Here is a 26,338-nt window from a genome sequence, read left to right on the forward strand (position 1 = left end):
CTCCTTCTCACAGAGATTCATACCCAGTCTGCGGTGTCGATTTGTGCGCCAGGATGTGCGAAGTCGCTGTGTAGAGAAAAGGTTATATTAGGCGTGCAAACTGAATGTCTGACGATTTATTTAAAAGCTTTTAAGGACTTTTTCCTGTTTTGGATTTCCAAATCTATTTTGGTGTTCCAACAGTATAAAATTGACTGGCATTGATTGGTTTGTGGTATGTGGGGGATCAGATACCAGTAACTATGCAGATCATGTTTTCTGCTATTCTTTGGCAACTAGCAACTAAGTATAGCGTACTTACCTTTGTCCAGCTTGACACGATGGGGGGGGTTTACTAAAACTGGAGAGCGCAAAATCTGGTGAGCATAGAAACCAATCAGCTTCCAGGTTTTATTGTCAAAACCTAATTGAACAAGTAGTCAGTGATACTACAGTGATACCCACAATGCCCTGGGGTCCTTCTTGGGTTCTGTGTAAGTGGCTTCACCTCTGGCCACTCACTCGGTAGTGCCTTTAGATTGGTAGTGATTTTTTTCCCAGCGAATACAAGGCATTCCCTGAATGGACAAGGTAAAAAGGAAGTGATGGTGATGTCATGATCTCCACCATTTCCAGTCAAAGAATGCCTTGTATTCATTTAAAAAAAAATACAAGGCATTTTTGAATGGCAGTGGTTCAATGCGAGAAGAAGCTGCTAGCACAGAACCAAAATCACAGCTATAACTGTAGTTGCCCAAACTACTACTACCCATCAGGTATGAGATACTTACATTGTGCCAAGCTGGACAAAAATAAGTACGCAATACAAATAATTAATGGAGTTCAGTTTTAAAGTATTTGACACTCAGGGCTGCTTTATATAACAAAATTATGTTCAGTGATAATAATGGAACAAAACAAAAAATAATGTTTAAAAAAAATGGTAGTGGTCCGTGGAAAAGTGCTCCTTTACATTGGTGGTCAGTGAAGTGCCCTCTTTACTGGTGGTTAGTGAAGTGCTACCTTAGATTGGTTGTCAATGGAGAAGGGTCACCTTAGATTGGTTTTAAGTGAAGAAGAGTCACCTTAGATTGGTGGTCAGTGGAGAAGGGTCACCTAGAATTGGTGGTCAGTGGGAGAAGGGCCACCTTCCATTGGTGGTCATTAGGAAATGGGCCCTCTTACATTGGTAATCAATGGAGGAACGACCCTATTACACTGTTGATCAGTGGGAAGAATGCTCTTTACATTGGAGGTCATTGTCATTGAAAAGTTCCCTTGGAACCCTTGGAATGATGTTCAGTGGAGAAGAGTCCCCTTAGATGGATGGCCAAGTCAGTAGAAGAAAAGCCCCCCTTAGATTGGTGGTTTCGTGGAAAAGGCCCTGCTTAAATTAGTGATCAATGGGAGAATGTGCATCTAACGCTCTTCAATGTGAGAAAAGGAGGGCCCTATTATACTGGTGATCATCAGGAAGATTGCTATTTACATTGGAGGTCATTGTCATTGAAGAGCTCCCTTGGAACCCTTGGAATGATTGTCAGTGGAGAAGAGTCCCCTTAGATGGATGGCCAAGTGGGGTTTCCTCCTCGCCCCCTTACTATGTGAGGGAATGGGAGAGAGAGCTGGGGGTGGAATTCTCTCCCCCGCAATTGTCTCGAATCCTACGTCTGACTCATGTCTCCTCCATTAGTACTAGGATACAGGAGTCAGCCTATAAGTTTGTGGCTCGATGGTACAGGACCCCTGCCAAACTGGACCGGATTTTTCCAGGCTCGGATCCCCATTGCTGGAGGGGCTGTGGACAGGTGGGTACCTTCCTCCATATTTGGTGGGAGTGCCCTCTGCTGCAGCCCTTTTGGGATGATATCCATCACTGGGTGTCAAAATTGTCGCTCACTCCTCCTGCTCGCACTCTGTTCCATGACACACACTCTTCGATCAAACGTTACAAACGCAGTGTTCTGCCCTTCCTGCTGAACGCCGCCAAGTGCCTCATACCGAGGCACTGGTGAAGTTCTAACTGCCCCACGCTTTCTGAATGGAAGAGAGAGGTCAATCTGGTGATGGAGGCAGAACAGCGGGTTCTGACCTCGCAGGGAACGCTTCAAGGATACTTGAACGGGGTGGATGTTCTACTCTGATGAGATCTCAGATGTGTAACAGCTGATTGCAGCCGGGTGCCAAGGCTCCTGGCCAGCATCCTCTTAGCTAGGGTCCATACCCCCCTCCAGGCCCCCCTTATCCTGTCTGTTCTATTCCCCCCTCTCTGTCTGTTTCTCTACACTGTTCTTTCCTACCCTTCCTGACCTTTGCTTTCCCTTTCTTTTCTTTTCCTAAGGCCTCTTGCTGCTGTTCTATGTAATATCCGCTGTATTCTGGATGCCTGAATTTGCTGTTTCTCTGGATCTCCGTGGTGTCTGGCTGGCTATCCGACTCCCCCTACGGGGACCTTCCCGGGTGGCGGTGACAGACATAACGTGTTGGTTTTTTTTTTCTTTGTTTGATGTTTGGCCAAATAGGCACACTCTTTCAATATGACCGTTTGTTTGACCCCTGTAGATGCATATGTTTCTCTCAGGGCGTCCAGATTGATAGTTTTACCAATTGCGCCTTCTCTATGTATCTCTTATCTGCACTTTGCTTGCTCTTTTTGCTGTTTTGCATATACTTGTACTGTCTTGAATTTGTTAAATAAAGATTATTAAAAAAAAAAAAAAAAAGATGGATGGCCAAGTCAGTAGAAGAAGAGCACCCCTTAGATTGATGGTTAGTGGAAAAGGCCCCACTTAGATTGGTGATCAATGGGAGAATGTGCATCTAACGCTCTTCAATGTGAGAAAAGGAGGGCCCTATTATACTGGTGATCATCAGGAAGATTGCTATTTACATTGGAGGTCATTGTCATTGAAGAGCTCCCTTGGAACCCTTGGAATGATAGTCAGTGGAGAAGAGTCCCCTTAGATGGATGGCCAAGTCAGTAGAAGAAGACCCCCCCCTTAGATTGGTGGTTAGTGGAAAAGGCCCCATTTAGATTGGTGATCTATGGCAGAATGTACATTTAATGCTCTCGAATGCGAGAAAAGAAGGGCTCTTTTATACTGGTAATCATTGGAAGAAATGCTATTTGTGCACCAGGATGTGCAAAGTCGCTGTGCAGAGAAAAGGTTGTATTAGGTGTGCAAACTGAACGTCTGATTAGTTTCTTTAAAAACTTTTAGGGACTTTTTCCTGTTTTGAATTTCCAAATCTATTTTGGTGTTCCAACAGTATAAAATTGACTGGCATTGATTACTTTGTGATTTGTGGGGGATCAGATACCAGTAAATATGAAGATCATGTTTTCTGCTATTCATTGGCAACTAAGTATTGCGTACTTACCTTAGTCCAGCTTGACACGGTGGTGGGGGGTTTACTAAAACTGGAGAGCACAAAATGTGGTGAGCACTGATGTTCAGTGGAGCAGAGTCCCCTTAGATGGATGGCCAAGTCAGTAGAAAGAGAGCCCCCCTTAGATTGGTGGTTAGTGGAAAATGCCCTGTTTAGATTGGTGATCAATGGGAGAATGTGCATCTAACACTCTTCAATGTGAGAAAAGAAGGGCCCTATAATACTGGCGATCATTGGGAAGAATGCTATTTACATTGGAGGTCATTGCCATTGAAGAGCTCCCTTGGAATGGTGGTCAGTGGAGACGAGTCCTCTTAGATGGATGACCAGGTCAGTGGAAGAAGAGCCCCCCTTAGATTAGTGGTTATGGGAAAAGGCTCTGCTTAGATTGGTGATCAATGGGAGAATGTGCATCTAACGCTCTTCAATGTGATAAAAGAAGGGCCCTATTATACTGGTGATCATTGGGAAGAATGCTATTTACATTGGAGGTCATTGTCATTGAAGAGCTCCCTTGGAATGGTGGTCAGTGGAGACGAGTCCTCTTAGATTGATGACCAGGTCAGTGGAAGAAGAGCCCCCCTTAGATTGGTGGTTAGTGGAAAAGGCCCCGCTTCGATTGGTGATAAATGGGAGAATGTTCATCTAACACTCTTTAATGTGAGAAAAGAAGGGCCCTATTATACTGGTGATCATTGGGAAGAATGCTATTTATATTGGAGGTCGTTGTCATTGAAGAGCTCCCTTGGAATCCTTGGAATGGTGGTCAGTGGAGACCAGTTCTCTTAGATTGATGACCAGGTCAGAGCCCCCCTTAGATTAGTGGTTATTGGAAAAGGCTCTTCTTAGATTGGTGATCAATGGAAGAGTGTGCATCTAATGCTCTTCAGTGTGAGAAGAGAAGGGCCCTATTATACTGGTGATCATTGGGAAAAATGCTGTTTACATTGAATGAGCTCCCTTGAAACTACACTGGTGATCATTGGAAAGAATGCTCTTTTATAATAATGATCATTGAAGAGCTGCCTTGAAATGTTGGTCAGTGGAGAAGGCTTTCCTTAGATTGATCGTTGGAGAAGAATCCCCTTAGACTGGTGGTCAGTGGAAAAAGATCCCCTCCTATATGGTGGTTAGAGGAAAAGGGCCTGCTTAGATTGGTGATCAATGGGAGAATGTGCATCTAATGCTCTTCAATGTGATAAAAGAAGGACCCTATTATACTGGTGATCATTGGGAAAAATGCTGTTTACATTGAATGAGCTCCCTTGAAATGGTGGTCAATGGAGAAGGGTTCCATTAGATTGGTGGTCAATGGAGAAGGGTTCCATTAGATTGGCGGTCAGTGGAAAAGGGCCCCTTTAGATTGGTGGTCAGTAGAAAAAGGCACCTTTAGATTGGTGGTCAGTGGAAAAAGACACTATTAGATTGGTGGTCAGTGGGAGAATGACCATCGAACACTTTTCAGTGGTAGAGAAGGGATGGTTACACTGGTTATCAATAGAATGAATACTCCTTCCATTAGTGGCCATTGGGAAGAACACCCCCTTACAGATAGCTAAAAAAAATCATTGGTGTCAGTAGTCACTTGAGAGGATTTATTCCAGCTGTTCTTGACCAAATTTACCTGACAACTGAAGGTTCCTCCAGAGAAAACTACAGGTTCTTTGGGGGAGGAGCAATTTCAATCTTTCTGAAATGATTTCAGAAAGATTGAAATTGCTCCTCCCCCAAAGAACCTGTAGTTTTCTCTGGAGGAACCTTCAGTTGTCAGGTAAATTTGGTCAAGAACAGCTGGAATAAAAAATACGGTACTTATAAAACAAATCAATTTTTTTTTTAATATGTCTAAAACTATCACTCAACTTTCGTAACACAACTTCTTCTTCTGTTTCCCTGTTCTTTGAAATCTGATTTAACAAGTAAATATTGTTTTGTTTACAATCAGCTTGTCTGCAGTCTGTACTTATCAGCAATGGAATAAAGAGATCTGCTTGCTTTCAGGACAGGACTGAGAACTTTAAGGCCCCATTGACACCTCAGCGTTTCATAGCTTGAAGCTCAAAGAGCCAAAACGCTGGAGGAGAAAAAAAATCAATTATTCTTTATGCAGTTGGTTCACATCTCCGCTTCAGGTCTCCTGAATCCAAACGCCTGAAGCTCAAAAAAGTTCTGGAGTTTTTTTGTAACTCGACTCGGGCAGATTTGAGCATTTTTGACGTGTTTTTATTCCCATAGAAATGAATAAAAATGTGCCATTTGTGCGTTTTTGTGCGCATTCATGTGTTTTTTGCACGTTTTTCTGCTCAAATCAAAAAAATGTATAAATAAAATAGTAATAATATAAGTAAAAATAAAAACAGGTGTATAAGTAAAACAAAAGTCCCACGTATACAGTGACTAGAAGCGCTTCAGGGCTACTCTCCTTGAGCCCTATAATATACCAAAAAACGATCAAACTACAGGTTGATTTTGCACGAGTCAAACAAGGTAGTCCTTTCACATATGTATAACTAAATTCGAATAAAGTCCCAATAGTGTACAGTGGAATCCTCCTTAAAGACCTTGAAAAGTAGATGGCAAGAGAACACCTCCACCACACCTCCGTGAGCCCCTTAGGTAATGAGCCATCAGTGTTGAGCTGCACTGCACTGCAGGCTCGGGATGTATGCATAATCGTGCAAGCAATGCCTCCCCTTCTTGTGTGCATTCAGAAAGGCAACCACAGAAAGCCAAATGCACATCCACCAAAACCCCCAGTGCCTTTGTTCTCAGTCCTGGTCTGGAAGCATGATGTGCTCTACACTGTACAGTGCAGAATGCAGACGAGTTCAATCCAAATAAAATACTGTTTGACTTCGGGTAAGGTGACCCCCATTTTTTTTTTTTTAAGTAGATTAATTTAGGAGACAATGCCAACAACCAACCTGCAACAACCAAGAAAAAGCCCGAGGTCCAGCAGAGGAAGAATGACCACTCAAAGTTGTAGGAACTGTTCAGGACGTTATGAGCTGTTTCCGATGTGTACACCGTCATTCCAATAAGAAGGAACATCACTGTAATAAATAAGTGACAAAGTTGCATGGCTGTTACATGGAGGGAGAAAACACATTAAGACATTTTATGAAAAATAAATTACAGGACCTTTAAGTGGTGGACGCATATGGATTATTTTTATAGAATAAGGATATTGTTTAGTGTCATGTTAAAGAGGAGCTCCAGGCTCCCCCCAAAAAAATGTTCCTACTAATAGCCGGTTTCCTACTGTGCATGAGTGAGCTGTGCTGCACCTTGTGAATGGTCCTGTAGTCTTCTGGGAACTGTGATGTGTCTCAGAAGACTGTGGAGGAAGGACAGGGGGACGACGACTTCTGGCTCGGATCGTTGTGAAGATCTGACCGGAAGTTGGAGTGGGTACCTGTCGAAGTCAGGTACCCGCTTCCCCCTTACCCACAAAAAATTCCAAATGTGGCAGTGGAGGGGGAGGATGTGGAACTCCCCCTTTTGAGTGAAGTTACACTTTAAGTTTTTTAATTATTATAGTTTTTCAGTACCCCAAAAATCTGGGTGGCTCTTCCAGAAAGAGTGGTCACAGCTCCCATAGTGAGGTTCTACCTTGCTCTTCCCCATCATCCTGTCTGTCTTTTCTATTGTCTTGCTGTCCAGTTATGCCTCGTTTCCACTGAGCGGGACAGTTCGGCTCGGTACAGTTTGGAAGGGTTAGAATGGTCCGGCCTATTCAGGTGAGCGTTTCCACTGCAAGTCGGACAGCCAGGGGCCATGCAGGGTTCACACCAAACATGGTGTTTGTTTTGTGCTTTCGTTTGACGTGAGCATTGACGTTTTCCTGTCCACCAATCAGTGGAATGTATCGTGTGATGCCAGTAGCTCCGCCCTAACCGTACCGTACCATTTCCTATGGCCCTACATCTGAAGGAGGACCAGGAATGGTGCGGTTTGGTTCGGTTGTGTGGGCCACTTTCATAATGGAAACACTCAAAATAGCCTACCGTACCGAACCAATCCGCTCAGTGGAAACGAGGTATTAGTGTACCCTTCAGCTGTTCCTCAGGGGTGGGCTCTTACCTGATAGGACTTCCAGAGTACCAGCTGCAAGGGAGGCTGTGAACCGTCCTATGTGATAATTGAAAAATGTAAGGCAGGAAAACACCATCCCGAACAGGAGCAGAGCGGTGGACAAGATGAGAAGACTGCGGGTGGCATCAATGTACTCTGTAAGGGAAACACAAATATCGGTGAAGGGGAATTGAATAAATATGACACAAAATAAAATACTGCAAGAAAACTTTTAATAAATTCTTCATTTTTGGTGCTTTAACCTGCAATTTTTTAAGACAGAGATGTATGGATAGCTGGCAGACCTAAACACCCATCTTACCTTTCCCAGTGATTTTAATGCATGCGTTATTGGTACATCGTTGCCAAATGCCTTCATGGAAGAGGTCCGATCCAAAATTCACGAGCCAATAGTCGCTGAGGATACCAGTGAGCCCCAGAATGAAGCTCAGACAGGAGCAGGTGAGCCCGAGAAGGTTGCCACACAACATCTTCCTTGGGGAGGTCCAGAAACCAGCTATAAACCACTGTGGGAAGGGATGTAGATGTTAGTGGTGCATCTTCTAAAAAGGAGGATATCACAGGTTACAGCACAAAGAGTAATGTACAGAAAAAAAGCTATTCAGTAGAAAGGATTGCATGAGGACTTGAGGGCATACAATGCGATTAGAGGAGAAGCGTTTTAACCTCAGGCAATGCGGGGGTTCTTTACTGTTAGGGCTACAAGATTGTGGAATTCTCTACCACAAGAGGTGGTTTCTGCGGGAAGTATGGTTGCTGTCAAAAGACTCTTAGACGTACATCTCAAGGATCAGAACATTCAGGGGTATGAGAGATGATTACAGCCACACACACCTACACAGGTTGAACTGGATGGACTATTGTCTTTATTCAACCTCAACTACTATGTAACATAGACTGGTAATCAATAGCCACCAATCTGCCGTCACTGATGTCCCAATGGAGTTGACAATTACTCGATTCTTTAACTTACAACCAAAATAGGGAAGGATCTTGTGCATATGGGCCAGACAGACACCCACTAGTGGTTGGGGAGAGTCTGTCTTGTCAATGTGCAAGAGTTGGGGGGGTAGGGCACTTTGACAAATATTTTGGTTGTTCCTGAAATTCGGATGGTCTTAGATTCTGACCAAAATTCAAGATTCAGATGGAAACATTTAAATTTCAGTGTCGTTTTTGGCGGGTTGGGTTACCAAAAGGCTTCAGGGAAAATGGGACCAAAGGCTTTTCTGACTTCTATCCTCTTCTGCTGTTGGCTGAGCACCCTTAGCTTGACTGGTATTTGCACCAGTCCCACCCTTCTACCTTAGTATCCCTGGTAGAATAATGGCTCAGGCTGTTCTTTGGTCCCATTATCTCGCTCGGTTGCCAGCAGCTTTCCAGATCCATTTGCACAGTTTGGCATATTTTGCTGCTTCCTTCTTTGGAGGCCAGTTCAGATTTTCACTGACTTCAATCAGACTTTTAGTTTGGAAATTTGAATTTTTGAGGCTTAATAACTTTCAAAGCAAACTTCCTGTCCAATGAGAGCTTTGATATCTTCATGACTGGTCGCCAGTCCTCAGGAGGGATGTGTTGGAACTGGAGAGAGTCCAGAGAAGGGCAACTAAACTGATTTGGGGATTGGAGGACTGGAGGACCTTAATTATGAAGAGCGTCTGCAATCGCTTGATTTATTCTCCCTGGAGAAAAGACGCCTGAGGGGGGACATGATAGCAATTTATAAATATCTCAATGGTGATCTCGGCATAGATAAACAGCTATTCAGTCGAAGGGATTGCATGAGGACTCAAGGGCATACAATGTGATTAGAGGAGAAGCATTTTAACCTCAGGCAACGTACGCGGGGGGTTCTTTACTGTTAGGGCTACAAGATTGTGGAATTCTCTACCACAAGAGGTGGTTTCTGTGGGAAGTATGGTGGCTTTCAAAAGACTCTTAGACTTACATCTCAAGGATCAGAACATTCAGGGCTATGGGAGATGATTACAGCCACACACACCTACACAGGTTGAACTGGATGGACTATTGTCTTTATTCAACCTCACCTACTATGTAACTCTGTACTATGTAACTATGACAATAATTGGAGCTGAACGTATTACTTGATGAAAATATGAAATGTCTTCAACATTACAGAACAAGTCCAGTTGGATGCGGCCAACCACTATTAGACATACTATGACCTAGATAAATGAGAACCCTCAAAGACATTTGAGTTTATGCCTCTTCAGGTCCACTGAGAGCTGTGATATCTTCTTGGCATATTTGGAACAGAAGATGTTGCTTGAAAAAGATAAGAAATGTCTTTAACATTACAGAACAAGTCCAATTGGATTTGGCCAACCACTACTAGTGGTTGTTGGCTACATCCAACTAGAGCTGGATAAATTGGAACCTTAACAGACATACTTGATTTGTTATTATTCCCCCTGATAAGGTGGAGCTGGCAGTGGTTGCCCTAATTGCCCTTCTTATCCCCTCTATTTTATGTGTAGCACTGTCCCCATAGGGCTTGCTGTGTGATGACTTTGTGGGTCTCCCTCTGATTACCTGCAGGCAGTCACTAGGGGATTTTTCAAACATCCATCCTTACTCCCCTTTGCTCGTTACTCAATGAACAGTCCAGGGTATTTGGTTTTGTATTTATTGTGGAACTTGAATAGTGGGATACTCCAACTGAACTATCCACAGTGGATAAGGACAATTCTCACTTGGCCTCCCTAGGTTACTTGTGGAAGCAGACACACTGCTTTTACCATACTGCCAATTGTATGGAAGAATTAAGTCTTCTTGCTCTCTCTAGCAGCAGACTTAATGCAACTACTTTGTCTTCAGGACACTCTCTAGCATCTCCTTGACTGACACCCCTGTCCACTGACTCTTCTAGCAGAAGGGTGGCCCTCACAGGTCAGGCCCCCTGACACAGATCTGTACTCACAGTATGCAGAATCAGATACCTCCTGGTGTCTCCCTTCCAGTCAGCTTTGCAGAACCTCTGGGTTCAGCTTCTCTCGGACTTTCAGGCCCTCAGGTTGACTACCCAAGGTCCCATAGCAACTTCTACAGTGGAGAGGCAGCCTCCCCCTCCCTCCGTGACCCCGCTCTCCAGCCAAAGACCCCAAGCACATGTACCCCTGGCATTAAAACAATCACCCAGATTTCAATGAGGCACTTTCCTCTGCCAATCGCCAGGGCTGTAACAATGCCTGTCCCCTCACTTGTCAGGTTTCCTCCCACTGTCCAATATGTCTCCCTATTGAACCAGTTTGAAACATTCAGACAAGCTGAGCTGCACCATGAGTAGACCCTACCAATAGATCATGCTCCATGGTAGGCAAAAGAGCACTCTAAATTTACTTGGCAATCTCTCTGGTAAGCAGGAAGACCCAAAAACAATACTCTCTTCTAGCACCTACCTAGGAGGCAGGGGCGTAACTACAGGGGTTGCAATTGCAACCGGGCCCCATGCTCCAGGGGGCCTGTGCGTCTCCCCTGTACACCTGGATAGGAGGGGTGGCGGGAGCAGCATGTAGAGAAATCACTGTCCTCCTTTTTTTCTTCTGGAAAAATGAGGAGATTGGTTTCTCTGTATGCTGCCCCCGCCACTCCTCCTATCCAGTTCACTTGTGTTCTGCTGTCTCTGGGCCCCTGTGTGCTCCCCTGGCCCCCCCCCCCCCACACTGTGCCCCCTCTCCACTCCTGCTGGCTACTGCAGGGGATGTGTCACAATAGAGAACCAGGAAGGGGTCGGTAAATATGTAATTTACCATATCCTTCCTTTTCTGAATGGTCAGAGTCATAGTCAGTGACATTGTAAAAAAAAAATAAAAAATTAGATGATAAAAAATACAATTAAAATACCAAAAAAATAAAAACTACTGACACCAGTGGGTGAATTCCAGGATCGCAAAGGTCACACTTGCGACACGGCCCTGGCATTCCACCTCCGTGGGGAGGCCCCAAGATGGCAGGAAGGGGGGCCCACTCAGAGCCGGCCTTAGGTGTTTAGACGCCCTGTGCGAGCTAATCCTGTGGCGCCCCCCACCGTGCGCGTGATACCCCCCCCCCCGCACATTTTCTTGCACTTTTTTGCACTTTATTTGACTTTTCTTTTTTATGATCACTAATAACTTAGCCCCCCTTACATTAGAGACCCCCCACAGAGTCCCCCTTACATCAAATACCCCTTCACATTAGAGATCCCCACAGAGCCCCCCCTTAAAAAGACCCCCTTACATTACAGACCCCCACAGAGCCCCCCCCCTTACATCAGAGACTCCCCCTTACATCAGAGACCCCCCTTACATCAGAGACCCCCCCCACACAGAGCCCCCCTTACATCAGAGACCCCCACACTGAACCTCCAGGCTGCGGTCGCCGCTTACCTCCCGCTGTGCGGCCTGATCATCTGCGAGCTGTGATGGCCGCACGGCGCCCCTGTTGCCCATGGCGCCCTGTGCGGCCGCACAGCTCGCACACCCCAAAGGCCGGCCCTGGGCCCACTGCAGAACTTGTGAAAGGGTCCAGCTGCAGGACCGTAATAAAGGGCCCCCGCAATGAGAGTAAAGGGCCCCAGTATCAGTGGGGAGAGCCCCAGGCTTGAAGGGAAGGGCCCCGGCCATGGGTCCGGGGGGGCCCTTCATGGTTTCTTGCATCGGGGCCCTGAAGGTTCTAGTTACGCCTCGCATAGGAGGGTGTTACATTTTCATTTTATAAAGATGAACGCTGTCATATCTAGGAAAAGAGAAGTTCCCACATGTGAACCAAACTGCAGATGGTCTACCTGTGTAAGGAGGAAGGCTGCCCCATCAGGAGAACCTGAAAATAGAGCAGTGATGGGCTGGACAAGTTCAATGGAAGCTCCAGTTGAATAAAGGGGTTGTTGTAGTGTGGTTGCTCTCTAGCGCACAACAAAAGTCTACGACGAATTGATATTCTACTAGTTTCAGTGGTTTCTATGTAAGTTCCTCTTCATCACCATTCTTTGCAGTAAGCTGTCAGAACCTCGCTCATCTTAATTTTCTAGTAGCAGTTTCCTAACCACTATAGCCACTTTTTACTGAGAATTAGAGCTGACCTTCAGCATTCAGCACTCCCTTCAGTCTTGCACCGCTGCACAGGCTTCTCTGCTCTATTGAAATTGCTTACTGCACATTGTGCATTAGAAGCTTGGAAACAGGTGCTTATTAGTGTGTTGGCTGCGTTCATTATTTCCTTGGTAAAGTGTATCTTCTGCTACACTCCACTGCATTTGCACCAATTTCCACTGCATACTGCTTTCATCCTTGTACTTTGTATCAACCATCAAGAGAACCAGTCACTTTATCTTTAACCGCTTGCCGACCGCCGCACGACTGTTTACTGCGGCGGTCAGCCCCATAGAGGCAAAGTGACGTAGGACTACGTCACTAGCCTGTGAGCCTCTAGGGGGCGAGCGCGCGCCGCCGGAGGCGCGCTCCCGCCCCCGCTCGTTCTCTAACAAGTCTGCGCGTGTGACCGGCGGACCCGATGTCCGCCGGTCACTCGCGATCGTCCGGTGCAGAGGGAGAAAGGCAGGCGGCTGATGTAAACACAGCCGCCTGTCATTCTCCCTCGTGTAACTGCAGAGATCATATGGTCCTGCTATGTAGGATAGTATATCTCTGTGGTTACACGAAAAGCCACGCCCCTTTACAATTAGAAACACGCCCCCTAGGAACACATTTAACCCCTGCCTCTCCAATAAAATTAACCCCTTACCTGCCAGTGTCATTTTTACAGTAACAGTGCATATGTATAGCACTGATTACTGTAGTAATGTCACTGGTACCCTCAAAAGTGTCAAAAATGTCAGTCAAGGGTCCGATCTGTCCGCCGCAATTTCGCAGTCCGGCAAAAAAAAAAAAATCGCAGATCACCGCCATTACTTCCCTGCCAGTGTCATTTTTACAGTAACAGTGCATATGTATAGCACTGATTACTGTAGTAATGTCACTGGTACCCTCAAAAGTGTCAAAAATGTCAGTCAAGGGTCCGATCTGTCCGCCGCAATGTCGCAGTCCTGCAAAAAAAAAAAAAAAAATCGCAGATCACTGCCATTACTCGTTAAAAGAAAAAACACCAAAAATGACAAAAATCTTTCCCTTAGTTAGTAAACGCAATGACTTTTGCGCAAACCAATCAAAATACGCTTATTGTGATTTTTTTTACAAAACATATGTAGCAGAAAACAAATTGGCCAAAAATGTTAAAAAATTTCGATTTTTACATTTTTTTGGGGGGGAATTTCATATAAAAAAATTTGAAAAATATTGTTATTTTTTAAAAATTATTGCTTTTTTTGTTTATAGCGCAAAAAGTAAAAATCGCACAGGTGATCAAATGCCACCAAAAAAAAGCTCTGTTTGTGGGAAAAAAAGGACGTCAATTTCATTTGGGTACAGCGTCGCACGACTGCGCAATTGTCCGTTAAAATCACGCAGTGCCGAATCGCAAAATAGGGCCTGGTCAGGAAGGGGGTAAAATCTTCCGGGGCTTAAGTGGTTAAAGGGAAAAAAAACAGTGATCATTCAGGGACCAGGAATTTTGGGGTACTATCAATAAGCCCTTGCATTTTTTACTTTCTGACTTTATTAAAATTTTTGGGACAGCACAGAGTTAACATTTAGACTGAGGAGCTGCATTGTGTTCTTGTAAAGAGGTAACCACATCCAAACTACAAAAAACAGCTGCAAACCACAGAAGTGTTAATAGAAATAGTCAGAGTGTGAGATATTGGTGACAGCTCGATTTGAGTCACACTGGAGTAGAGCTACAAGGGGAAAGGGGGGGGGGGGGTGTTAGTAGATTGATTAAATGTCTCCAAACCCGTAAAGTAAGAGAGGAAAATCCTTACATCTACCCACCCTTATATTGTATAGTTCTCTACCCTCCCTAATATACTTTTTGTGTTGTTGAAATGTCTATAAATGCTTGAAGTATGTAGCACCCTACAAGGTAGGTGCTAGGTAAAAGGTATAGTGGGCCTTGGCTGCCTAACAGCAAGGCCATGATTTTCAGCTAGGCTGTCATGTCTCCCAGGTGGGTCTGCTGAGAGGGGAGTCTCCCCACTGGCTCCATGAGAGGGTTCTCATTGGACAGTGGAGGAAACCTAATCAGAGACACATTCAGGCCTGTATCTACCCCAGAAGGCAGATTCTGCCGCAGAGGATTCTGGGAGTGGGTATAAGTTTGAGGGGAACGCATGACGCAGCGTCTTGGGTGGGAAGCAGAGTGCCAGGAGGGAGAGTACGGCTGTCTCTCCTCCTGTCAGAAGGATCAGGAGTCTCGGGTGGCTGCCTAAGAGTCCAGAGAGAGAGCAGAGCTGAGCTGCAGAGAGGATCCGGTGTGCCGAGGACCAGTGGAGATAGAGAGGTTCAGTTCCAGGAAAGCATTCCAAGTTCGTGAGTACTGTGAATTGCCCCTGAGGGTCTGCCTAGTGTAGAAGGGACCACTCCGGTGAAGGTCTCAGGGATCCAGGAGCCAGCTAGTGTCAAAGGGGGTGCCTAGTGAGAGGACCCTGTAGTGTAGAGGGGGCGCCAGCGGTTGGGCCTTGAAGAGTTAAGTGTGCAGTGTTAAGGGTTGCAGCAGCACAAGCAGTTACAAGGAGCTACCTCAGTCAGTGAAGGGCTGGAGGGAGCCATTCGCAGGATTTTTGAGCTAGACAGAGTGCCAAAAGTCAAGAGTTACTACAGTCTTGGATCTTCTGAGTTAACCAAGGAGTTAAAGTCGAAGCTTCAGCACAGTTCAGCAAAACAGTATTTTCAAGCGCCAGGAAGCGTTGGTCAGGACAGCGCTAATAGGCATTTTTCTACAAAGTGGCCCAGTTAAACCTAGTTGAGCCAGAGAAGTATCCCACTCATTCCCTTCTTCCATCCCCAATATCAAATAAACAAAACAAACCAAAGATGCCGGAATGGTCATTGTCCCAGCTCTCACACTTGGGTTTTCAACTTAAATGCGTTGGAAGTGTTACCGGTAACAATGGCAGAGCCACATCAGGCCCAATGCCTGGAAATCCTGCTACATGTAAAAAAAGAAATTGCATGCTTTCTTCCATCTCTCGGGAACTCTGTAGGAGAGATCTCTAAGTTCTCGGATCTGCACATCTGCTGTGCCCATTATGAGGGGTTCCCACCATCCATGCACTGAGGTAGTTGGTCTGCACACCTGCTGTGGAAATATGAGCCAATCCCACCAACCTTGCACTGACTTCCTGGTTCTGCACACCTGCTGTGCCCAATATGAGCCCCCCCTGCCCCCGCCCCAGCATCTCTGCTCTAAGTTGATTGGTTTGCACCCCTGCTGTGCCCATTATTAGGAGCTCCCACTGGGCTCCTTGTTCTGTACACCTGCTGTGCTCATTATGAAAGGTTCCCACCACCCCTGCATGAAGTTCCTGGTTCTGTACACCTGCCATGCCTATTATGAGGAGCTCCCACCATCCCTGCACTGGGTTCCTTGGTCGTACACTTGGGTGTGCCCATTATGAGAGGTTCCCATCATCCCTGTGCTGGTTTCCCAGGTCTGTATACCTGCTGTGCCTATTATGAAGGGTTCCAACCATCCCTTGACTGAGTTATTGGGCCTGAACTCCTTTTATGCCCATTATGAGGGGTTCCTAAAAAACCTGCACTGAGTCCCCTAGTCTTCACACCTGCAGAGCCCATTATGAGGGTTTCCAACCAGTCCTGTGCTAAGTTCCCACCTATGAACATCTGCTGTGCCCATTATGAGGAGTACCCACCATCCCTGTGTCAAGTTCCCAGGTCTGTGCGCCTGCTCTGCGCATTATGAGAGGTTCCCACCATCCCTGTGCTGAGTTTCCAGGTCTACACACCTGCTTTCCCATTATGAGGGTCTTCCACCATTCCTGTACTTAGTTCCCAGGTCTGAACACCTGCTGTGACCATTTTGAGTGGTTCCCACCATCCCTGTGCTGAGTTTCCAGGTCTACCTGCTTTCCCATTATGAGGGTCTTCCGCCATTCTTATACTTAGTTCCCACGTCCGAACAACTGCTGTGCTCATTATGAGAGGTTCCCACCATCCCTGTGCTGAGTTTCCAGGTCTACACACCTGCTTTCCCATTATGAGGGTCTTCCACCATTCCTGTACTTAGTTCCGAGGTCTGAACAGTGAACACATGCTGTGGCCATTTTGAGTGGTTCCCACCATTCCTGCCTTGAGTTCCCACCTTGGCACGCCTGCTGTCCCCATTTTGAGGGTCTTGATTTTGGTTGTCTAGTACAACCCATGCTATCTCACCATCTAATGACAAAAACTTCTATATAGGCTGTAAATCTGTCCCACCATAACACTATCACCGGTGCTATAAAAATTGCAACAAGAGTTAAAAAAAAAGTAAAAGGATCGTACACGCTCCCTGAGTCTACTAGTTGGCTCTTGTTAACCGTATCACCCTCCCGTCTCCATCTTACTTCCTCTGTGCACCTGTGGTCCCGCAACAGCCATATGTTCAGCCGATTAAGTTACCTGCACTTTGAGTCCTTTTTATTCTTATTACTTGTTGTCCTCTTTAACATGCATCTTTCAGCATCCGTAGTGTTACCATATACAGTGGGTACGGAAAGTATTCAGACCCCCTTAAATTTTTCACTCTTTGTTATATTGCAGCCATTTGCTAAAATCATTTAAGTTCATTCTTCTTCCTCATGAATGTACACATAGCACCCCATACTGACAGAAAAACACAGAATTGTTGACATTGTTGCAGATTTATTAAAAAGAAAAACTGAAATATCACATGGTCCTAAGTATTCAGACCCTTTGTTGTGACACTCATATATTTAACTCAGGTGCTTTCCATTTCTTCTGATCATCCTTGAGATGGTTCTACACCTTCATTTGAGTCCAGCTGTGTTTGATTATACTGATTGGACTTGATTAGGAAAGCCACACACCTGTCTATATAAGACCTTCCAGATCACAATGCATGTCAGACCAAATGAGAATCATGAGGTCAAAGGAACTGCCTGAAGAGCTCAGAGACAGAATTGTGGCAAGGCACAGATCTGGCCAAGGTTACAAAAAGATTTCTGCTGCACTTAAGGTTCCTAAGAGCACAGTGGCCTCCATAATCCTCAAATGGAAGATGTTTGGGACGACCAGAATCCTTCCTAGAGCTGGCCGTCCGGCCAAACTGAGCTATCGGGGGAGAAGAGCCTTGGTGAGAGAGGTAAAGAAGAACCCAAAGATCACTGTGGCTGAGCTCCAGAGATGCAGTCAGGAGATGGGAGAAAGTTGTAGAAAGTCAACCATCACTGCAGCCCTCCACCAGTCGGGGCTTTATGGCAGAGTGGCCCGACGGAAGCCTCTCCTCAGTGTAAGATACATGAAAGCCCGCATGGAGTTTGCTAAAAAACACCTGAAGGACTCCAAGATGGTGAGAAATAAGATTCTCTGCTCTGATGAGACCAAAATAGAACTTTTTGGCCTTAATTCTAAGCGGTATGTGTGGAGAAAACCAGGCACTGCTCATCACCTGTCCAATACAGTCCCAACAGTGAAGCATGGTGGTGGCAGCATCATGCTGTGGGGGTGTTTTTCAGCTGCAGGGACAGGACGACTGGTTGCAATCGAGGGAAAGATGAATGCGGCCAAGTACAGGGATATCCTGGACAAAAACCTTCTCCAGAGTGCTCTGGACCTCAGACTGGGCCGAAGGTTTACCTTCCAACAAGACAATGACCCTAAGCACACAGCTAAAATAACGAAGGAGTGGCTTCACAACAACTCCGTGACTGTTCTTGAATGGCCCAGACAGAGCCCTGACTTAAACCCAATTGAGCATCTCTGGAGAGACCTAAAAATGGCTGTCCACCAACATTTACCATCCAACCTGACAGAACTGGAGAGGATCTGCAAGGAGGAATGGCAGAGGATCCCCAAATCCAGGTGTGAAAGACTTGTTGCATCTTTCCCAAAAAGACTCCTGGCTGTATTAGATCAAAAGGGGGCTTCTACTAAATACTGAGCAAAGGGTCTGAATACTTAGGACCATGTGATATTTCAGTTTTTCTTTTTTAATAAATCTGCAAAAATGTCAACAATTCTGTGTTTTTCTGTCAGTATGGGGTGCTATGTGTACATTCATGAGGAAGAAGAATGAACTTAAATGATTTTAGCAAATGGCTGCAATATAACAAAGAGTGAAAAATTTAAGGGGGTCTGAATACTTTCCGTACCCACTGTACACTCTAACCTGATTGTTGAAGTTATTTTGTTCATGACATATATATGTGTGAAATTTCAATAAACAATTTTTCAACAAAAAGTAAAGTAAAAGGAAATAAAGATTTAGACCATGCAAATAAATGTTGTCTGTTGTGGGCACCCCTGACTGTAGATGGTCACGACCCCTGCAATTGTCACTTTTGCTGGACAGCTTGGTCTGCATGCCAATGTGGGGAAAATATAAAAAGAGCTCATGTTACTCATGTGATATGAGTAACAAAAAAAAAAATACTTGATTACTATTGTATATTGTAATCACCATAAACAATTATCAGTATAAAGTACTTTTGCAGTATTTGCCCTTTAAGGATTACCTTTGCATGCCTTAAAGCAGTGGTCCTCAACTCCGGTTCTCGGGGCCCACTAAGGCCCCTTTCACACTAGTGCGACTTGTCCCGCGATTTTGGACCGCAAAATCGCATGACAAGTAGTTTTCCATTATTTTCAATGAGCCCCATTCATATCAGTGCGTTTTGAAGTCGCACCGACTTCAAAGTAGTTCCTGCACTACTTTGCCACGATTTGATTGCGTTTTGAGCCATAGCCATTGCTTTCAAAATCGCGGCCAAGGCGCGTAAAAATCGTGCCGCAAAATCGCGGTAAAATCGCATCACATAAGTGTGAAAGGGGCCTAACAGGCCAGATTTTAAGTATTACCTTGGGGAGATGCAGACTAGAATACTGCAATCACTGAGCAGCAAATGAGATCACCTGTGATGTAATTTAGAAATCTTGCAAACCTGGCCTGTTAGTGGACCCCGAGGACCGGAGTTGAGGACCACTGCCTTAAAGCACATACAAATCCAAAATTAATGAAAAAGTAAATGATCTGAAGCATCACAGCAACCACCTCCATCCCTAATATTGTATACAACAGGGGGGGGCTTAAGGATAGTGGGACTTTATATGAGGTAGGTTGCTATTGCAGATATCCAAATGAAAATAAAAATAAAATAGTTTCAGAATATTGGTTTATTTCTTGCTGCACGATTAAAAGAATGGATCATGCAGCAATAATTAATAAATAGAATAAATAGAATCTCACATATTCACAGTACAGATACAGACAATCCAGGTATGGACATACAAAAGGTAGTAAAGGAAATGTCTTGCTAGGCATATACACATAATAAATAGATATATAATAGCAGATACAAATATCATACAACGGCATATATATATCAAATACATAGCAAGAATACATCCAGTGGCTCATGGGCTCTTTCATACATATTACACAATCCATGTCCTGATAAATCTTCATATTTCATATTTTATGGCTCTACGCGTTTCGTGGAGTTATCATCCACTCTTCAGGAGCTTAGTAAAAATTTTCTGTAAATAAGGGCTAGTTTAGACTAAAAAGATCATATATGGATAAAGTAAACACACCGATAAGTTCCCTCAAAAGTCGTGTGATCAGAAACACTAAAATAACCCAGAAAAAGCCTGGCTGCCATTGTTTTTGTTTTGCACTATCCGATACGCAGCTACGCAACCAGGAAGCTTTTCCAGAATTGTACGACAAAAACCATAGGGTTGGTATGCATTGTTGAATTCGATGTTAGTATCATGCAACAAAATGCGAACGATAAGTCGCACGATTATTTGAACGTGTGTATGAGGCATTCGATCTGATCCCCAATAGGGTGCTGCTATGTGGTAGTGTTTTTTATTTTATCCCTTTAAATGCCAAACTATGAAAAAATAGAACTAAACTTGAACTGTTGGCCAACCAATTCCATTTCTTATTACATTCTACCAGCCATTGAAAGCTAAAAGCTGGATCAGAAGCAACTAAATATTTGCCAAGCTCACTCAAGACATCTATCCGATACACAAGTTTAGTATATAATATAATATAATATAATATAATATAATATAATATAATATAATATTCTTCAGTAGACCCGTTCCAAAAAGGCATGGTGGTCTGAATTAGGAAGAAAAGGAACTAAACTGCAACTGTTGACCAAAAATCCAATTTCCTATTCTTCCACCAGCCAGTAAAAGCGGACACTGGATTGACTGCTATTAGAAGCAGCTAAATATTAGCCAAGCTCACTCAAGACATCTATCCAATACACAAGTTTAGTATATAAATTACGTCTTCAGTAGACCCGTTCCAAAAAGGCATGGTGGTCTGAATTAGGAAGAAAAGGAACTAAACTGCAACTGTTGACCAAAAATCCAATATCCTATTCTTCCACCAGCCAGGAAAAGCTGACACTGGATTGACTGCTATTAGAAGCAGCTAAATATTTGGCAGGTCCATAAAGGGATGAATGAGCAAGTTCGGGGGTAGAGGAACTTGACTGGCCTGCATAGAGTCCTGACCTCAACCTGATAGAACACCTTTGGGATGAATTAGAGCGGAGACTGCGAGCCAGGCCTTCTCGTCCAACTCAGCGCCTGACCTCACAAACGTGCCTCTGGAAGAATGATCAAACATTCCCATAGACACACTCCTAAACCTTGTGGACAGCCTCTAATTCATCCCAAAGCTCAGGTGCAGTCATGTTGGAACAGGAAGGGGCCATCCCCAAACTGTTCCTACAAAGTTGGAAGCATGAAATTTGTCCAAAATGTCTTGGTGTGCTGACCACTTAAGAGTTCCCATAGACACTCCTAAACCTTGTGGACAGCCTTCCTAGAAGAGTTGAAGCTGTTATAGCTGCAAAGGGTGGGCCAACTCAATAGTGAACCCTATAGACTAAGGTCCCTTTCACCCGGGCTTTCTGATCCGGTCCCTGTTAGTTTTTTCAGGCAGAACTGAACTTCTACATCTCACAAATGTGCTTCTGGAAGAACGGTCAAACATTCCCATAGACACTCTCCTAAACCTTGTGGACAGCCTTCCCAGAAGAGTTGAAGCTGTTATAATTGCAATATTGAACCCTATGAGCTATGAATGGGATGCCATAAAAGTTCTGGTGTGTGTAAAGGTAGGCGTCCCAATACTTTCAGTAATATAGTGTATTATATATATATATATATAGACACACACATATAAATAAAATATATAGAGGTACCTTGTATGCCGAGAGCTGCGTCTTCCTGTCTGCTTCCTGAGTGGTCTGCTGCGAGCTCTCGCCTGGTTCAGGGTCTCATGGTGGGGGGGGGGGGGGGCTGTACAATGACTTCATCACCTGTGGTTAGCACTCTTCACACTCCGTTCAAGGACGTTTTGACTAGATGGCCCAGAAAAATCGCATCATCACACTTTTTGTATTCAAAGCAGAAGTCGAGCCTGGTATGGTGTGACAAGATATGACATAGATGGAACCAAAGGTAACAGTTCGCTTGCGAAAAGCAACACTATAGTGTAATCTTTATCCTTTACTGTATGTAGTGCAATTGGCTACTTTGTGCAAATTCTAATTGCAAAGCTGAAAGTAGATCTCGACTCCAAGTTTTTTTTTTTTTCTTTTTAAATATGGTTTATAATGTTATTTTTTTGTGCATCTCAGTACTGCTGATCTCCTCCAGCCTTTTCCTGTCTATATGGACCTGTTTTAGTGTTGGGATCACATCATTGCTCTGAACAGGATTCCTGATGGCGGATCATGCCTGCGCAATATGTGTTGGAATGGTCACTTGTAGCCTTGTGGGTCCCACTCCAACACCAAGGTCCTTGGGGCAGCAGGTTACTCGGTTCATTTCAGGAGAAGGGGAATCCTGGTACCCAACACCACAGCAGTGGCAACCTATTGGCAGCCCAACTACCCCATTAAGCTCTAGTAGGACGATAAAGGAGCAAGAGTATTTGGATAGGGGTAAGGGCCTAGTGCATGGATGAGGGGGGGGTATTGGGATAGGAGATAAAGCTCTAGTGGTATGAATTGGGATAAGGGGTATTGGGATAGGGATAATGGTTGGCAGCCCAACTGCCACATTAAGCTCTAGTAGGATGATAAAGGAGCAAGATTATTTGGATAGGGATAAGGGCCTAGTGGATGGATGAGGGGGGTATTGGGAAAGGAGATGAAGCTTTAGTGGGAGGAATTGGGAGAAGGCATATAGTGATGGAAATAAAGATCTAGTGGGATAGATGAGTGAGGGAGCTGTAAAAGTGGGAAGGTCAGATGAGAAAGAAAAGTAGATATAAAGTCTGGTCATGGCGGAGAGTCCAAAGCTAAGTGTTTTGTGGAAAAGGGATAAAGGTCTAGTGGATGGACGAGGGGGGTATTGGGATAGGTAATGACACTCTAGTGGGATGAATTGGAAGAAGGGGTATTGGGATAGGGGTAAAGGTCTAGTGGATGGATGAGGGGGGGTATTGGGACAGGAGATGAAGCTCTAGTGGTATGAAATGGGATAAGGGGTATTGGGGTAGGGGTAAAGGTCTAGTGGATGGATGAGGGGGGGTATTGGGATAGGAGATAAAGCTCTAGTGGTATGAATTGGGAGAAGGGGTATTGGGATAGGGATAATGGTTGGCAGCCCAACTGCCCCATTAAGCTCTAATAGGATGATAAAGGAGCAAGAGTATTTGGATAGGGATAAGGGCCTAGTTGATGGATGAGGGGGGTATTGGGAAAAGAGATGAAGCTTTAGTGGGAGGAATTGGGAGAAGGCATATAGTGATGGAAATAATGATCTAGTGGGATAGATGAGTGAGGGAGCTGTAGAAGTGGGAAGGTCAGATGAGAAAGAAAAGTAGATATAAAGTCTGGTCATGGTGGAGAGTCCAAAGCTAAGTGTTTTGTGGAAAAGGGATAAAGGTTTAGTTGATAGATAAGGGGGTATTGGGATAGGTAATGAAGCTCTAGTGGTATGAATTGGGAGGAGGGGTATTGGGATAGGGGTAAATGTCTAGTGGATGGATGAGGGGGGTTATTGGGATAGGAGATGAATCACTAGTAGAATGAATTGGGAGAAGGGGCATTGGGATAGGGATAATGGTCTAGTGGAGGGATGAGGGGGGTATTGGGATATGTAATGACGCTCTAATGGGATGAATTGGGAGAAGGGGTAAATGTCTAGTGGATGGATGAGGGGGGTATTGGGATAGGTAATGACGCTCTAGTGGGATGAATTGGGAGAAGGGGTATTGGGATGGGGTAAAGGTCTAGTGGATAGATGAGGGGGGTTATTGGGAATAGGAGATGAATCACTAGTAGAATGAATTGGGAGAAGGGGCATTGGGATAGGGATAATGGTCTAGTGGATGGATGAGGGGGGTATTGGGATAGGAGATGAAGCTCTAGTGGTATGAATTGGGAGAAGGAGTATTGGGATAGGGGTAAAGGTCTAGTGGATGGATGAGGGGGGTATTGGGATAGGAGATGAAGCTCTAGTGGGATGAATTGGGAGAAGGGGTATTGGGATAGGGATAAATGTCTAGTGGATGGATGAGGGGGGTTATTGGGATAGGAGATGAATCACTAGTAGAATGAATTGGGAGAAGGAGCATTGGGAAAGGGATAAATGCCTAGTGGATGGATTAAGGGGGTATTGGGATAGGAAATTAAGCTCTAGTGGGATGAATTAGGAAAAGGAGTATTTGGAATCTGGGATTGGGATAAAGATTTATAGGATGGATGAGGGGGTATTGGTATAGAGGATGAAGCTCCAGTGCGATGAATAGGGATAAGGGGTATAGTGATAGGAATAAAGTTCTAGTGAGATAGATGAGTGAGGGAACAGTAGAAGTGGGAAGGTCGAAGAAGGAAGAAAAGTAGATACAAGTCTGGTCATGGTGGAGAGTCCCAAGTTAAATGTTTTGTGCAATAATTTACCAAAAATACTAAAATCCTGAACAATCCCTGGATGTGATCATTTAACTCCAGATCCTTTATGATGGAGAAAAGCATCGCCATGGATGGAAGACTTCGGTCTAGCCAGGGGTCTCAGTTGACTCATTTGAGTGTAATCATCTGCTCCCAATGAGACATCCGCTGGACAACATTTAGCAGAAAGATGAAATTGGAAGGGAATTTTTGATCGGAACAATCTTTCAATATTGCACTCAAACCTTATAAATGTCGACACAATATTCTGATTAAATTGTAACCAGTGGCAGTTGAAATATTACAATGAAAAGCCTTTGAAGAGGCATTCCCTGGGTATGTGACCAAAAAAATTGCTTTTCAACGCTGATTGATATATAGGGAGGCAGAGGACAAAGGACTAGTCACCAATATTGCCTATAGGTTCCCTGCGGCGGCCAATTGTTTCCCCCCCCATTACTGGCTTTCCATGGCTTGTTCCGCACATTGCACTTGTATGGAGATGGCCATCTTGGTAGAAGCAGGTCTTTGCTTTATCGTGTCAGAGCTGCCCCTCGGATGATTGGTGATCTGACGACTGGTGGGGTAATAATAAAGAAGCATCGATCCACAAAATAAATTAAAAAAGGGATTGTAAAGGCAGAAAGTTTTTTTTAACTTAATGAATTCTATGCATTAACCACTTAATGCCCCGGAGGATTTGGCTGCTCAAAGACCAGGGCCTATTTTGCGATTCGGGAATGCGTGACTTTAACGGACAATTGCACGGTTGTGCGACGCTGTACCCAAATTAAATTGACGTCCTTTTTTTCCCACAAACAGAGCTTTCTTTTGGTGGTATTTGATCACCTGTGCGATTTTTATTTTTTGCGCTATAAACAAAAAAAGAGCGACAATTTAAAAAAAAAAAATAATATTTTTCACATTTTTTTTATATGAAATTCCTCCCCCCCCAAAAAAATTTAAAAATCAAAATTTTTAAACATTTAAGGCCAATTTGTTTTCTGCTACATTTTTTTTTTTTTACCAAAAATATCGCAATAAGCGTATTTTGATTGGTTTGCGCAAAAGTTATTGTGTTTACTAACTACGGGAAAGATTTAAGTCATTTTTATTGTTTTTTTTTAAACTAGTAATGTCGGCGATCTGCGATTTTTTTGCGGGACTGCGACATTGCTGCAGACAGATCGGACCCTTGACTGACATTTTTGACACTTTTGGGGGTACCAGTGACATTACTACAGTAATCAGTGCTATAAATATACACTGTTACTGTAATAATGACACTGGCAGGGAAGGGGTTAACTTTATTGGCGATCAGTGGGTTAAATGTATCCCTAGGGGCGTGTTTCTAACTGTGGGGGGGGGCGTGGCTAGTGATTTAACCACAGAGACATACGATCCTACATAGCAGGATCGTATAGTCTCTGCCTTTACATCAGGGGAGAATGACAGGCGGCTTTGTTTACATCAACCGCCTGCCTTTCTCCCTCTCCAGCGGGAGATCGCGAGTGACCGGCGGACATCGGAGCCATTGGTCACTCACGTGGGGATGCCCGTGAATGAGCGGGAGCGCGCCTCCGGCGGCGCGTGCTCGCCCCCTACAGGCTCCTGGGCGAGCGACGTAGTACTATGTCGGTTTGCCCAGGGGCGGCTGACTGCAGCAGTAAATATACTGACGGCAGTCGGCAAGTGTTTAAGATAAAAAACAAACATTCTGTGTGCAGCAGCAGCAGCCCCCTCATCCCCCCTAATACTTACCTGAGCCCATCTTTATCCAGCGATGTTGCAGTAGTTTATCAGCTGCCCAAGACTCCCCTCTTCATTGGCTGAGACAGCAGCGTAGCGCAATTTGCTCCAGCTGCT

The 26,338-nt window shown here is 44.6% G+C and overlaps 1 protein-coding gene across 1 annotated transcript; it reads right to left on the reverse strand.

The window, feature by feature from the left end:
* On the reverse strand, positions 1–21,838 carry LOC309567719 (uncharacterized protein). Its single transcript, XM_082273163.1, has 5 exons — positions 21,773–21,838; positions 7,766–7,970; positions 7,453–7,599; positions 6,294–6,422; positions 1–66 (listed from the first exon to the last, which is right to left on the reverse strand). The coding sequence occupies exons 2-5, from the start codon at positions 7,932–7,934 to the stop codon at positions 8–10; spliced, it is 504 nt and encodes a 167-aa protein (XP_082129289.1). The 5' UTR covers positions 7,935–7,970; positions 21,773–21,838; the 3' UTR covers positions 1–7.
* Positions 21,839–26,338: the final 4,500 nt, after the last annotated feature.

Source organism: Pelophylax lessonae (genome assembly GCF_965119305.1).
Source record: "Pelophylax lessonae genome assembly, chromosome: 12".
In the NCBI taxonomy this organism is placed as follows: Eukaryota; Metazoa; Chordata; class Amphibia; order Anura; family Ranidae; genus Pelophylax; species Pelophylax lessonae.

Bases quoted from the DNA above. Each gene is read 5' to 3' on its own strand.
- LOC309567719 (XM_082273163.1), bottom strand. From the start codon at position 7,934: ATGTTGTGTGGCAACCTTCTCGGGCTCACCTGCTCCTGTCTGAGCTTC. The intron at 7,600-7,765 runs GTAAGATGGGTG...TTTCCCTTACAG, and splicing joins CATTAAAATCACTGGGAAAG to AGTACATTGATGCCACCCGC. The intron at 6,423-7,452 runs GTAAGAGCCCAC...TATTTATTACAG, and splicing joins TACTCTGGAAGTCCTATCAG to TGATGTTCCTTCTTATTGGA.